Genomic DNA, 12,408 nt, shown 5'->3' with positions numbered 1-12,408 from the left:
AAATACTGAAGTCCTTCGCAGACCTGCCTCAATTCTCATGAGCCCTCTAGCTGGAGGATGCCCCAAGCTCCCCAAAGAACAGTGACTGCCTTCTTCTACAGACTTAGGGTTGTTCAGATCATCTCAGCATGCAGAGATTTTCTAAGTGAGTCTCTTCCTTAAGAGGACTGTCCCAGCGCACAACTTTCCCATCCTTCACAGCTCTCCCAGAGCTGTGTGTCTGCCAAGCTGATAGTTCCCTGGCACCTGATGCACAGAGCCAGACACAACTAGAATAGAGAGCCCACGAGGTAGGCCATTCCAACTGCCTACTCTCATTCTCCCTGTTCATCCTTCTATCCACATTACTTGAAGTGGGAAGAGTTTGCCTAATTATAGGATAAAGTATTTATTAAAATTTTGTACATAAACCAGAACCAATTCAAACTGAGTTTGAAAAAAAATGTGATTTTTGTTTGAAAAAATAAATTATTAATGTTATGGTGAATTATATATTTTTTCATTCTTAAGTTGTCAGCGAAGTTGAAATCTTATAAATCCTTTCAGTCTCCTTGTGCACATCTTGCGTATGGTCAAAAACGTAGTTCTGACCACTGTTAAACCTTCTCTTTCTGCATAGAAAAGGGTGAAAACTGGCTTCCTGGGTTCATAACAGATTCAATGAACAGATGGAAAATACCCTGAAACAAAAATTAATATGTGTACATATTAGCATATATTTGCAGACACATTCCTAGACAGAGACATGAGCTTTGGGGAGAATTAAGCTGAAGAAAACTTCACTCTTAAGGAAAACTTCCAGTTCCGTGATGATAGGTAACTTTTTATATCCCAGCACATCTAGAAAACATAATTTTAAAATCTCTACGTGATTTCGGTTTGAAACTGTTGGGCTTTGTATAAAAGTGTCAGAAAAAATATAGACAAATGAAGCTCAGTTTTCTGGTGCCAGATTCTTGTCAACAAGATTGCCCTGTGGACCCATCTGCTTTCTTTGTTTCCTAGGGGAGAATAAGCTGGTAGGGGACCTCCTGGTCTTAGGAGGAGCCACACTGTATGGAATCTCTAACGTCTGGGAAGAATCCATCATCCGAACTCTGAGCCGAGTGGAGTTCCTGGGAATGATTGGTCTCTTTGGTGCATTTTTCAGTGGAATTCAATTGTGAGTAAAAATAACAAGAAACATAAAGGCTATATGAAGTCAGTTTCATTTTTACAGTTTTTGCCCTTGGAGTGTAAAAACCAAGGCAGAAATGCAATCACCAAACTTGCACGTAAAGATCTTATTCAAACTGCAAAATACATCCTTGTTAGTAAATTGCTTCTCCACTAAATAAATGTACTATAAATTATTATAAAGCATTTAATAGATGTGGGGATGATTTTTCAAGAGATAATTAGAAGCTTACCCATTCCTCCAGTGAGTGAACTATAATCTATAAAGAAGGTATAAGTGAAGCACAAATGTCATGATTTGATGCCCTTCAAGCAGGGAATGTTTTATTAGTGACAGCTGTTAAGAAATTCCTACTTCAAAATTGGACTTTTACTGGAGAGATGGCCCAGCAGTTAAAAAACACTGGCTGGCTCTTCCAGAGAATCTAAGTTCGATACTCAGGACCCATATGGAGGCTTATAACCACCCAGAACTCTAGTCCCAGGGCATCGGATACCCTCTTCTGGTAACCTTGGCTACCAGGAATACATGTGGTGCAGAGACATGCATGTAAGCAAAACACCCAATTACATGAAATAAAGTGAAATAATTTTTAAAAATAAAATTGCCCTTTTCTAGGTATTCCTTATTGCCTATGGGTTTGTAGCATATTTCAAATTCAACTATCAGAATTTAGCATTCTCTTTTCTTTAAAAAGGCAGGGACATAACACTGAGATTCACTAAATGTCAAAAAAGCGAAATACACCAGATCTCCAATATTTCCAGAATTGAAGCAAAAGTCATTCCTTAATGCACTATCTACCCCCTCAGAATTTGTTGTAGATGAAGCATAATTTCTACCAGTAAAGAGCATATTTAATTCATATGAGGAGTGAAGTGTAGTTTTACCAAATAAGCAACTGTTATTCCATGAAATTTCTTTCTACAAAACAAACTCTTCGCAATTGTATAAGTTTGTTGTCAGAAATCACTTGAGAAAAATGTTTTGGTATTACCTGAAGTGTTTTGTATATCGGATGTTTCCAGAACATTCTTCAAAATCTAAGTGACCTGAAATGCTGGTATAAACTCTACAGCAGGCAAGACACAGAAATGGGAAAGCTGGGGATTTACTTGGGGTTCATTATGAAACTGTGATGGCATTGTGAATCTCCTAGATTTGTTGATTTATCTTTGTGAGAGGAAAAAAAGGATTATTTAGATCAACTATGCATGGCCGACATTTTAGAGATGGATGGTTCATTTTATGCATTTATTATTATTATTATTATTATTAAGTTCAAAATATATAGCCAGAGGTCCACTGCTCTTTTGCTTGGTTACACTCTGCCATTGCTATATGGAGCTCTGTGGAATGCGCTGCTGCCAAAGAAGGGCTTTTTATGGTGAATGAGATATGTTGAGGGTCAGCTGGACCCAAACCCTTGCTGGCTGCCACCCATCGCCCAAGAAGTGCTCATCAGCAATGCATCTCCGAGTCCCTCCAAGCTTTGCTGAACCTGAAGGTCTAGCGAGGAGATCCCCAAGACAGTGCATTAATACTCCCCAAATGCCTGTAATCATGTAACTCTGAGACCCACTGCTCTATTGATTGTTCAGTGAGTAAACCTGTAAGCACAGAGTTTTCTAAATCTGGCCATTTGCTTTCCCAAAAACACATGACCAAAAAGAAACTAACCCCTAAATGCCTGTTTGGTTGAGGACGGTGAGGTTTAAATTCCACCAGACCCACATTGCTGCTGGCCACACCCAACAAGACCTTTCAGGGAGAGACCACAGGCTGCCTCTACAGGGACCAATTTAATTTTGAAGTTCAGTTGGTTGCTTTATTATTTGTGTAAATAGGGTAAATGACAGAAAAAGAAACCAAGTGTGTGTGATCATCATTTCTTTGACTCTACAGAGCCATCATGGAACACAAGGAGCTGTTAAAGGTGCCCTGGGATTGGCAAATAGGTAAGGACCCACTCACTTAAGATTCTGGGTTGTTGTTTTCTTTTCTTTTCTTTTGTAAATCTGAGAAATGTGTTTGAGAAGTTGTGTGGGTAGGAACGGATGGGACAGACAAGGAAGAGATTTAGGATGACAAGGGACAAAAAAAAATTAGCTTACCATGTTAGGAAGTCCTTCACACAATAAGACTGGATTTCCTGAATCATCTTATTTCCTGCTTGAGCTTCTGCCAGTTGGTGTTTTATGGGAGACACAGAAGTGTGTTATTAGGTTAAAGACCAACCAGAAAAGAAAGGCCCAAGGCAGTATAGTGCAGAAGCAAGAGCAATTTGCTGCCGTCAAGAAATACAGAATTGATGTGCTCATTAGAAAGTAGCACTTTGGTAACGGGGAAACTGAACTTAACAAAAGGCATGAGAAGAAATAACACAATGGGCATTCAAGGCTCTTGGGAACACTTTCAGAAGGAAGCACTTAGGCTTAAGAAATTGTCAAGTGATCTCTAACTGGCCTTGGGAACACTAGACAGGCATTTGACTACTTGGGTAGACACCCAGGGCATCTTAGAGTCTACCTGTTTCTAAAATCACTCCCTTTAAAAACTTTTAGGGTGTGGATTTCAGCTCTTTGGTGCTTCTTTCATGACTGGTCATTCCGCAAGACCTAAAAGGAAGAGCCTCTTAATTTACTCAGGAATTCTATCTTGATGCATAGGATCCCAGCAGTGAACACAGCTTGAGTTTAGGCCCAATCGAGCAGAGCTAGAAAACTGTGTAAAGAATGAATGTAAATCAGGCTTGGGCTTTGCAGGTATCTCACCTCTTCCAATATAGGGATCTCTGGCATAAGCGACGGCTTTAGTGTATTTCCTTTCCATTGAAAAAGAGATCTGGGCCATATTTCCTGCACCACTGGACCCACCCCCCAGCCTGTAAGCCTTCAGAACTGCTTTACTACCAACATTATGCCCTCTGGTGGCTGAGCGAGTGACAGTTTGGGATGGGTGGGTTATCTCAGGGACTTCAGACAAGGGCTAACTCCTCACCCTTATGTTTGTGCCTGAACCCTCCATTTGTTTCTCAAGTATGGATAGGGAATGCTGTAATTAAATGTAATTAAATGAGAATCAATAGAGAGGGGGGAGGAGAAAGAGGCAAGGAGAACAGTTGGGAAAGAGACCAGCCGCAAGGGCCAGAAGCATGTGCCTTTGTGACTCTTGAAGCCGGGACTCTGAAACAATGTGACTCATGCTTCTTAGCATGTCACAGACAGTGGTGTGGGGATCAATTAATTCAATATTGATGGTAATGGCAGTAATCAAAAGGAATTTGTCCTCTCATTAGGGAAATGTCCTGTGCGTGCCACTGAGACTGTTATAATTCAGTGTTAGTTAAATGTGCCGACACAAGGTAGTTTTATCCTAAGCTCTCATATGACTATTAAGATGTCAGGCCTCTGCAGCCCAAGATAATGAAGGCTGTGTAAAAAGAACATATCACCAGTCCATCAAATTAATTCCTGGTTAGAAGTAAGGTTAAAATGGCGCAGGTATAGGATCAAATATTCTTTTTTTTTTCCTTCTTTCTGAAGCACTTGCTTGCTTGGATTAGAGATTTTATACCTCAGTCACCTTTGTCCCTGTAAGCTCACTCTGATCAGCTATATGGTCTGGTTGTCTAGCTCAGACATAAGCACGGGAATGTGACATTCAGTAAGCCAATGATCATTAAGTGAGCAGATGAATGGATGACAGCAGAAGAGATGGGTCTCTCTGTTCTTAGAGTCAAACCACCAAAAGGAAGCAGTGGCAGCCATAGCAGAGGCTGGAGACCAGGTTGTGCTGTCTTCTGAGGAACTGAGAAATGGCAGAGCAGACACTGACGCTCATGGACCAAAGAGGCAGGGAAACATGAGTAGAGGTCAACATCCTGTTACCATTCCCTACATACTTCAGGAGGTCAACCAAGGCCCCAAGATCAGTTCCCAGTAAACACACACACACACACACACACACACACACACACACACATACACACACACAAGGGAAGATGGACTACAAAACTGTCTTTATTTGCCATGATCTGTCAATAACTTCCCCCTACCCCTTTCTTGTCTACAACTCTAATTCACCTCACAGAACCTCTGAGGAAGCTCCTATGTTATCAGTGTAGAGAATATTCCCAGCTCCCGCCCTCCAAGGGGTAAAGTAGTAAAAAAAAAAAAAAAAAAAAAAAAAAGTGTTTTATATTTTCTGTATATGAAGATTATTTGATTATTTTTAATAGATTATTCTTTTTATACAGTGTGGACTGATTTCAAGAGAGAGTGACTAAAAGCAAGAAAATAACGTTTGTCATTGTTTGTATCCCTTTGTTTTACTCAATTAGCAGAGTAGAGTACTTGTGATGGTTTAATCAGTAAGCTCAAGTAAAACATAGGACTTAATACAGCTAATCTGTCCTCCCTCAACTAAGAGGGTTAGGCCCACAGCCAGAAGTCTACTGAAAAACTTAATGTTTCTATTATCTCATGTGTCCTTTTGTGTTAATGGGTATATGAACAATCGTAAGCTGATGTGATAGCCAGATGTGGAGGAAAGGATGTTCGGGGCAAGTCAGTAGACATAGCTTTGCTTACATGGGGTGCCGTTTCACTTTTGATCTTCTGTTCTTTTTCCCTACCTGGTGATGAGATCATGTGGTCACAGAGCAGGGAAGTCCTGAGAGTTCCCTTGGAACTTTATTGAGAGTTCCCAGTTGAACTTCCAGCATTGAAGAGTGCTGGAAAGGTGGCTCAGTAGGCAAAGTGATGGCTGAAAAAGTATGAGAATCTGAGGACCCCCAAAGTTTAGGTAAAAAGCCAGGCATGGTGGACAGCGTGTGTAATTCTAACATCCCAAGAGGCAGAGACAGATAGATCCTGATGTGTTGTCACCCATCTAGTCTAGCTAAATTTGGTGAGCTCTGAGTTCCTTACTTTCTGTCTCAAAAAATAAATCGGAGAGTGACTAAGAAAACATATGATGCTGATCTTTGATTTACACACACACACACACACACACACACACACACACACACACGGTGGGTGAGAGAAAGAGATTGAGAATGTTTATACACAGGCATACAACCAAATGTATGATGTTGAAACTTATGCCTAAGTTTCTGAGATCACTTGACTAGGTTTTCAGTTTCTTGTGATAGAACTAATTTGCACTGTCTTAGCATATTCAGATAGTCCAGTGATCTATATAGGTTTGGCCTAATGCATATATTCTGAAACATCATTTTATCTTGCTATTATTAACAAAAATGCCTTAGTCTAGTGTGTACAAGGGAAAGACAGAACTCTAGTAGGACCTTAAAGGAAAAGAGGAGATAAAATCCACGCAGCACAGACACACACTCTATGTACACATGTGTTCATGTACACAGAATGAAATGGTCACTTATCAAACAGGATGTTCCTTCTCCCTTTATCTTCAGAATAACTCAGCAATAGACATTGATGGCATGTACTCAGAATTCAGTCAGACTGGCCATGAAATCCGAGGGCAGTTTCTTTGGCCTTTTTCTTACAAATCAATGTTTTCTCCACTTCCTGCTCTGCACACACAGATTTTCACATACACATCTGGGCAGATTTGGTCACTGAGAAGTAGTAGACAGAGATGAGAGGGAAAGATGGAGAAAGCAAGCAAGTGTTTTTCCTTATTCCATACTGATTGTGGTCAGACCTTTAGAGATAGCTGAGTCTCCCTGTGATCTACCTCTGTGGTGCTCCTCAAATTTCTGTCTTTAGGTAATACGGCTCCTGCCTTTATTTCTCTACATCATGGAGTGAAATTTTTAGCTATTTCTAATCTCCACTTGCCTCTCTAATTCTGTTTCTACTGTCATTTGTTCAAATACACTGGTAGCATGCGTTCCATTAACAAGTTTTCTCTGTTCAGTCTGGTATGAGGTGTGTTTCTTGACCAAGGTACTCAATGAGCCATCTCCTACCTATCTCAATGGCATTCCATTGCGTTTGAGATGAGCTAATGCATATACCACCAGTGACACACAATGAAGACCACAAAAGGATTAGCCTCTAGTGTTATCTTTAGTTTCTCCAACTTAAATATCTCCAGCACATGAGAACAAGAGAATATGAAGTCTAAACTTGGTGAGAAAGTATATTTCATAATGAGAAATGGTTTATAAATGTGCTTAATGCAACCATTATGTAGTTGTTAGCCACAAATAGTTCATGTGATTGACCGTGTCTAGTGATTGAAAACTCTCCATGGACAGCAAATAGGGTCTTGGGGGGAACTGCTAATGTCCGTTAACAAGCAGCAGATGGTGCAAGTGGCAGTATGTCATTCCAGCTCTGTCTAACCTTGTGTCCATTTGACTGCACTGTGTCCATTTGTGTACACACAAGCACTAGCTGGCTTAGTAAGAGCAATCAACTATGATGGTGTGTATGCTTCACTCTAACACCCACATCTAACACACTTCAAGTGTTTAAACTAGAACCATCCTGACTTGGTTCCATTACCAGGATGATGGTCTGCGATATAGCTGCGTTCCTACTCTGCGTAGGTCAGCAAATGTTCAAAAGCTGTGCCTCTTTCCTGAGCCTGCTCATGATGCATCCACAATTCCACTACACAGATGGACACAAATGATGAACGATGACCTAAAACAAGCATGTTCAAGTGGTGTTTCACGACCACTGAAACACCACTCATTGCCATCCTCTCATTGCTCTCTCCATCTCAGAACATGGCACCACAATTCACCCATTTGCTGCAACAGAGAGCCAGTTGCCTCTTTGACGCCTTCCTTTCCCCCATTGCTTAACCCCAGACCATCAACAGGTTGGCCCAGTATTCACATGCCCAGCCTTTGTTTTCCTGAAGTGAACCACTGGCTTTTCTTGCCTAGATATAGATGCTATTCTTCTCCCAACTCTCTCCTCATGCTTTCCTCATTCAATCCCTCCTTCAAAGCGTAGCCAAAGTCATCTTCCTAGAGTGTACATCACATTATATTAGGTCACTACTGCAAGCTGTTCAGGGAATTCCTACTGCAATTACAGATTGCAGATTTCTTTCCAAGACATAGAGCTCTGATCTGCAGCCACTCTAATTTCTCTACTTCATTCTTACAATTCAGTCATTCTGGCTTTTGGAATCCCCTAGAACAAACCATAACTTTTCCTTCCTAAGAATCTTTTCAGAGGCTGTACATGGTGGTGCATCCCTTTAATCCCAGAAATCAGGCTGGCAGAGGCTGGCAGAGGCTGGCAGAGGCTGGCAGATCTCTATTAGTTCACAGCCAGCCTGAGTACCAGGACAGCAAGAACTACACAGAGAAACTCTGCCTCAAAACACCCCACCAAAAAAGAATCTTTTCAGGTGACAACATCTCTGCCTAAAATAGTCTTTCTACGCCTCCTCTAATCTCCTGCTAGTCTTTAGCATACAAAGCAAGTGTCATTTTGGCAGAGCAGCCTTAGGTGAGCATCCTTCCTAAAGCAAACCTTAGCCATTCTCTCCAGGAAACCTTTTATTTCTTCACCATGAGCAGCTCTAAGCTTTTTGTCTATCACCCATTTTGTCTGATTCCCAGCCAAGAGCAGAGGGCCCATGGTGCACTAGATTCTCAATGAAGGATGACTTGAAAAAAAACAGAGGGAGTACAAATCATCAAAGCCCACAAGTCAGCATCCATGTATGTTTAAGCAGACAATACAATGAAAGGGTAAAATTCTAGAACTTGCTAGCACTCATCCTAACTCATTATTCAGTCATGGGCTAAGTCAATGATGCCACAGAAAGGACTATGTTCTACCCAAATTTCATTATCTTCAGTGGAATAATTTAAGGGTAGCTCTTTTTCCCAATCTTTTAATGGCAGATTTCTTAAGGAATACTGAATTAATTCTTGTCTTTTATGTATTAGTCATATGTTATCTAGTGTTTGTTAAATAGTTTTTGTAAGCTGGTTAAATGGAAAATCTATTATAAGTAGCATGGAACCCAAGCACAAGGAAATTAACTCTCTCTGTGGAATTAAAACTTCTTTTTGTTTGTTTGCTTTTACTAAATTTTTATTTTTTTATATTAATTACAGTTTATTCACTTTGTATCCCAGCTGTAGCCCCCTCCTTCATTGTCTCCCAATTCCACCCTCCCTCCTTCCCTCCCTCCCTTGTCTCCTCCCTTTCCCCTCTCCAAGTCCCCTGATAGGGGAGGTCCTCCTCCCCTTCCATCTGACCCTAGCCTATCAGGTCTCATCAGGACTGGCTGTATTATCTTCCTCTGTGGCTTGCTCCTCCCACGGTGGTGGTGGTGGGGGGGGAGTCAAAGAGCCAGCCACTGAGTTCATGTCAGAAACAGTTCCTGTTCCCCTTGGAGAACCCACTTGGAGACTGAGCTGCCATGGGCTACATCTGAGCAGGAGTTCTAGATTATATCCATGAATGGCCCTTGATTGGAGTATCAGTCTCAGAAAAGACCCCTGTGCCTAGTTTTTGTTCTGTTGCCATGCTTGTGGAGCTCCTGTCCTCTCCAGGTCTTATTATCTCCCCCTTCTTTCATAAGATTCCCTGAATCTGCCCAAAGTTTGGTTATGATTCTCAGCATCTGCTTTGATACATTGCTGGGTAGAATCTTTCAAAGGCCCTCTGTGGTAGGCTTCTGTCCTATTCCCTGTTTTCTCCTTCTTCCAATATCCATCCTGTTTGTCTTTCTGAGTGAGGATTGATCATATTCCCCACTGATCATCATCTTTCTTAGCTTCTTTAGTTGTACATATTTTAGTATGTTTATCCTATGTTATATGTCTAATATCTATCCACTTATAAGTGAGTATATAGCATGTGTGTCTTTCTTCTTCTGGGATATCTCACTCGGGATGATCTTTTCTAGATCCTACCATTTGCCTGCACATTTCATGATTTCCTTGTTTTTAATTGCTGAGTAATATTCCATCTTGTAAATGTACCACAATTTCTGTATCCATTCCTCCACTGAGGGACATCAGGGTTGTTTCCAGGTTCTGGCTATTATGAATAAAGCTGCTACAAACAGGACTGAGTAACTGTTCTTGTTGTGTACTTGAGCATCTATTGGATATATGCCTAGGAATGGTATAGCTTGATCTTGAGGAAGTGCTATTCCTAATTGTCTGAGAAAGCGCCAGATTGATTTCCAAAGTGGTTGTACAAGTTTACATTCCCACCAGAAATGGAGGAGGAATGTAGAATGGCAGAGAAACACTTAAAGAAATGTTCAACGTCCTTAGTCATCAGGGAAATATAATTCAAAATGACCCTGAGATTTCACCTTCCACCCATCAGAATGGCCAAGATCAAAAACTCAAGTGTCAATACATGCTGCAGAGGATGTGGGGAGAGCCACATCTTCTTATGGAGAGCCATATACTGCCTGCTAGTATCTTAGCAGAATATACACACACAGTGAGGTCTCCTAGTTCACTAAACTCAGAAAGTAGAGACATCATCTTGTTCAGAGTGTAGGACATGTCCACCACACTAGAGGGGGCTGTTGGACTGTTTGCTTAAAATTCACTATGGTTTGTATGTGAATCTGATGTTGCTTTTCTTAAACTTGGCATGAGAAACATTGAAAAAGCTCTGTGCCCTTTAGTATCCTTTGTAGGACTGAAACATTCCTTTCTAGAGGACTCACTGGTCTTCTTTTTTTATTTATTTTTATTTTTATTAATTACACTTTATTCACTTTGTATCCCCCATAAGCCCTTCCCTCCTCCCCTGCCGACCCCACCCTTCCACCCCCTTCTTCACCCATGCCCCTCCCCAAGTCCACTGATAGGGGAGGTCCTCCTCTCCTTCCTTCTTAGTCTATCAGACCTTATCAGGAGTGGCTGCATTGTCATCTTCTGTGGCCTGGTAAGGCTGCTCCCCCCTCAGGGGGAAGTGATCAAAGAGCAGGCCAATCAGATTATGTCAGAGGCAGTCCCTCTTTCCATTACTATGTGACCCACTTGCACACTAAACTGCCATGGACTACATCTGTGCAGGGGTTCTAGGTTATCTCCATGCATGATACTTGGTTGGAGTATGGGTCTCTGGGAAGACCCCTGTGTTCAAATTTCTGGTTCTGTTGCTTTCCTTGTGGAGTTCCTGTGCTCTCCAGATCTTACTATTTCCCACTTCTTACATAAAATTCCATGCACACTGCCCAACAGTTGGCCATAAGTCTCAGCATCTGTTTTGATAGTCTGCAGAGCAGAGTCTTTCAGAGGCCCTCTGTGGAGGGCTTCTAACTTTTTTCCTGTTTTCTTCTTCAGTCCCCTGAACTCACAGGACTCAAAGGAAGCGAGGTGCTACATCCTACCTGAGACAGGTTTAACCCAAGATTCCATTAGAAAGGTTACTTATAATGCCTACAGAAGCAATGAATTGTATCATGTCTTGTACTTTCAAGGCAGAGTAATGAGCATCATTTTTATGAATATGTATCACATTAACACCTGGGAAAAGACAGAGTCTATAATTACTTATAAAGCCCTGCTATAATCCATCCAAAAATGTTTGCTCATGGAAATAGTATTAAAAATGGCATGCCTAGAGTCTGCAGTAGCCGCAAAAGGCTGAAAGAAGGATAACACTCAATTTCTTAGGGGTAGAGATGAGCAGAATTCAGTAATTTTAAAGAAATTATCATATTTCCTCTATTCAAAGCAATCACATTGTCTGCCCAAAGACATAGTTAAGACCAGTTTGGTAATCCAAGTCCGGGTTGTTTAATTTCAATACCTATGTAGTTTACCATTGAGAGCAATACATGATATATTTTATTCCTGCTTTACAAGTAACATCTAAGAGGATGAAAATGTTAGGACAAGAGAAATGGCCCAGTAACTAAGAAACATTGCTGTTCTTGCTGAGGACCTGAATTTGATGCTCCACACACATACTGAGTGGCTCAAATGGCCTTCATCTCCAACTCCAGGGGGTCTTATGCTTTCTCCCAGTCGCCACAGGCACATGAATGTGTTTGTATGTGCATGTCTTTGTGCACACATATACACACAGAGAGACAGAAAGTGAGAGAGAACCACCAAGAAACACCTTTTCCAGAAACAGCAAAATGTCAGCTCTGTGGGAAGAAGCTCAATATGCCTTTTCCACACACAAAATTTAAGTTTCCATTTTGTGTTTTATCTGTGTACCAGCCAATAAATATTCAAGACCACTTAATGCAGTGAAAGAAAAAAAGAAAATCTTTAGTGAGTCGTG

The 12,408-nt window shown here is 41.1% G+C and overlaps 1 protein-coding gene across 1 annotated transcript in view; it reads left to right on the top strand.

Moving 5' to 3' along the window:
• The window catches only part of Slc35f1 (solute carrier family 35 member F1), a 408,594-nt gene that overhangs the window by 363,199 nt on the left and 32,987 nt on the right, over positions 1–12,408 (top strand). Inside the window, exons 5-6 of the mRNA XM_060373138.1 lie at positions 1,006–1,162; positions 3,083–3,135. Coding sequence (XP_060229121.1) covers positions 1,006–1,162; positions 3,083–3,135 — 210 coding nt within the window. The remainder of the gene's footprint in view (positions 1–1,005; positions 1,163–3,082; positions 3,136–12,408) is intronic.

Source organism: Meriones unguiculatus, chromosome 20, assembly GCF_030254825.1.
Source record: "Meriones unguiculatus strain TT.TT164.6M chromosome 20, Bangor_MerUng_6.1, whole genome shotgun sequence".
NCBI classification, from domain to species: domain Eukaryota; kingdom Metazoa; phylum Chordata; class Mammalia; order Rodentia; family Muridae; genus Meriones; species Meriones unguiculatus.
Note: the sequence above shows the minus strand (reverse complement) of the source record. Positions and strands in the feature narration are given on the sequence as shown.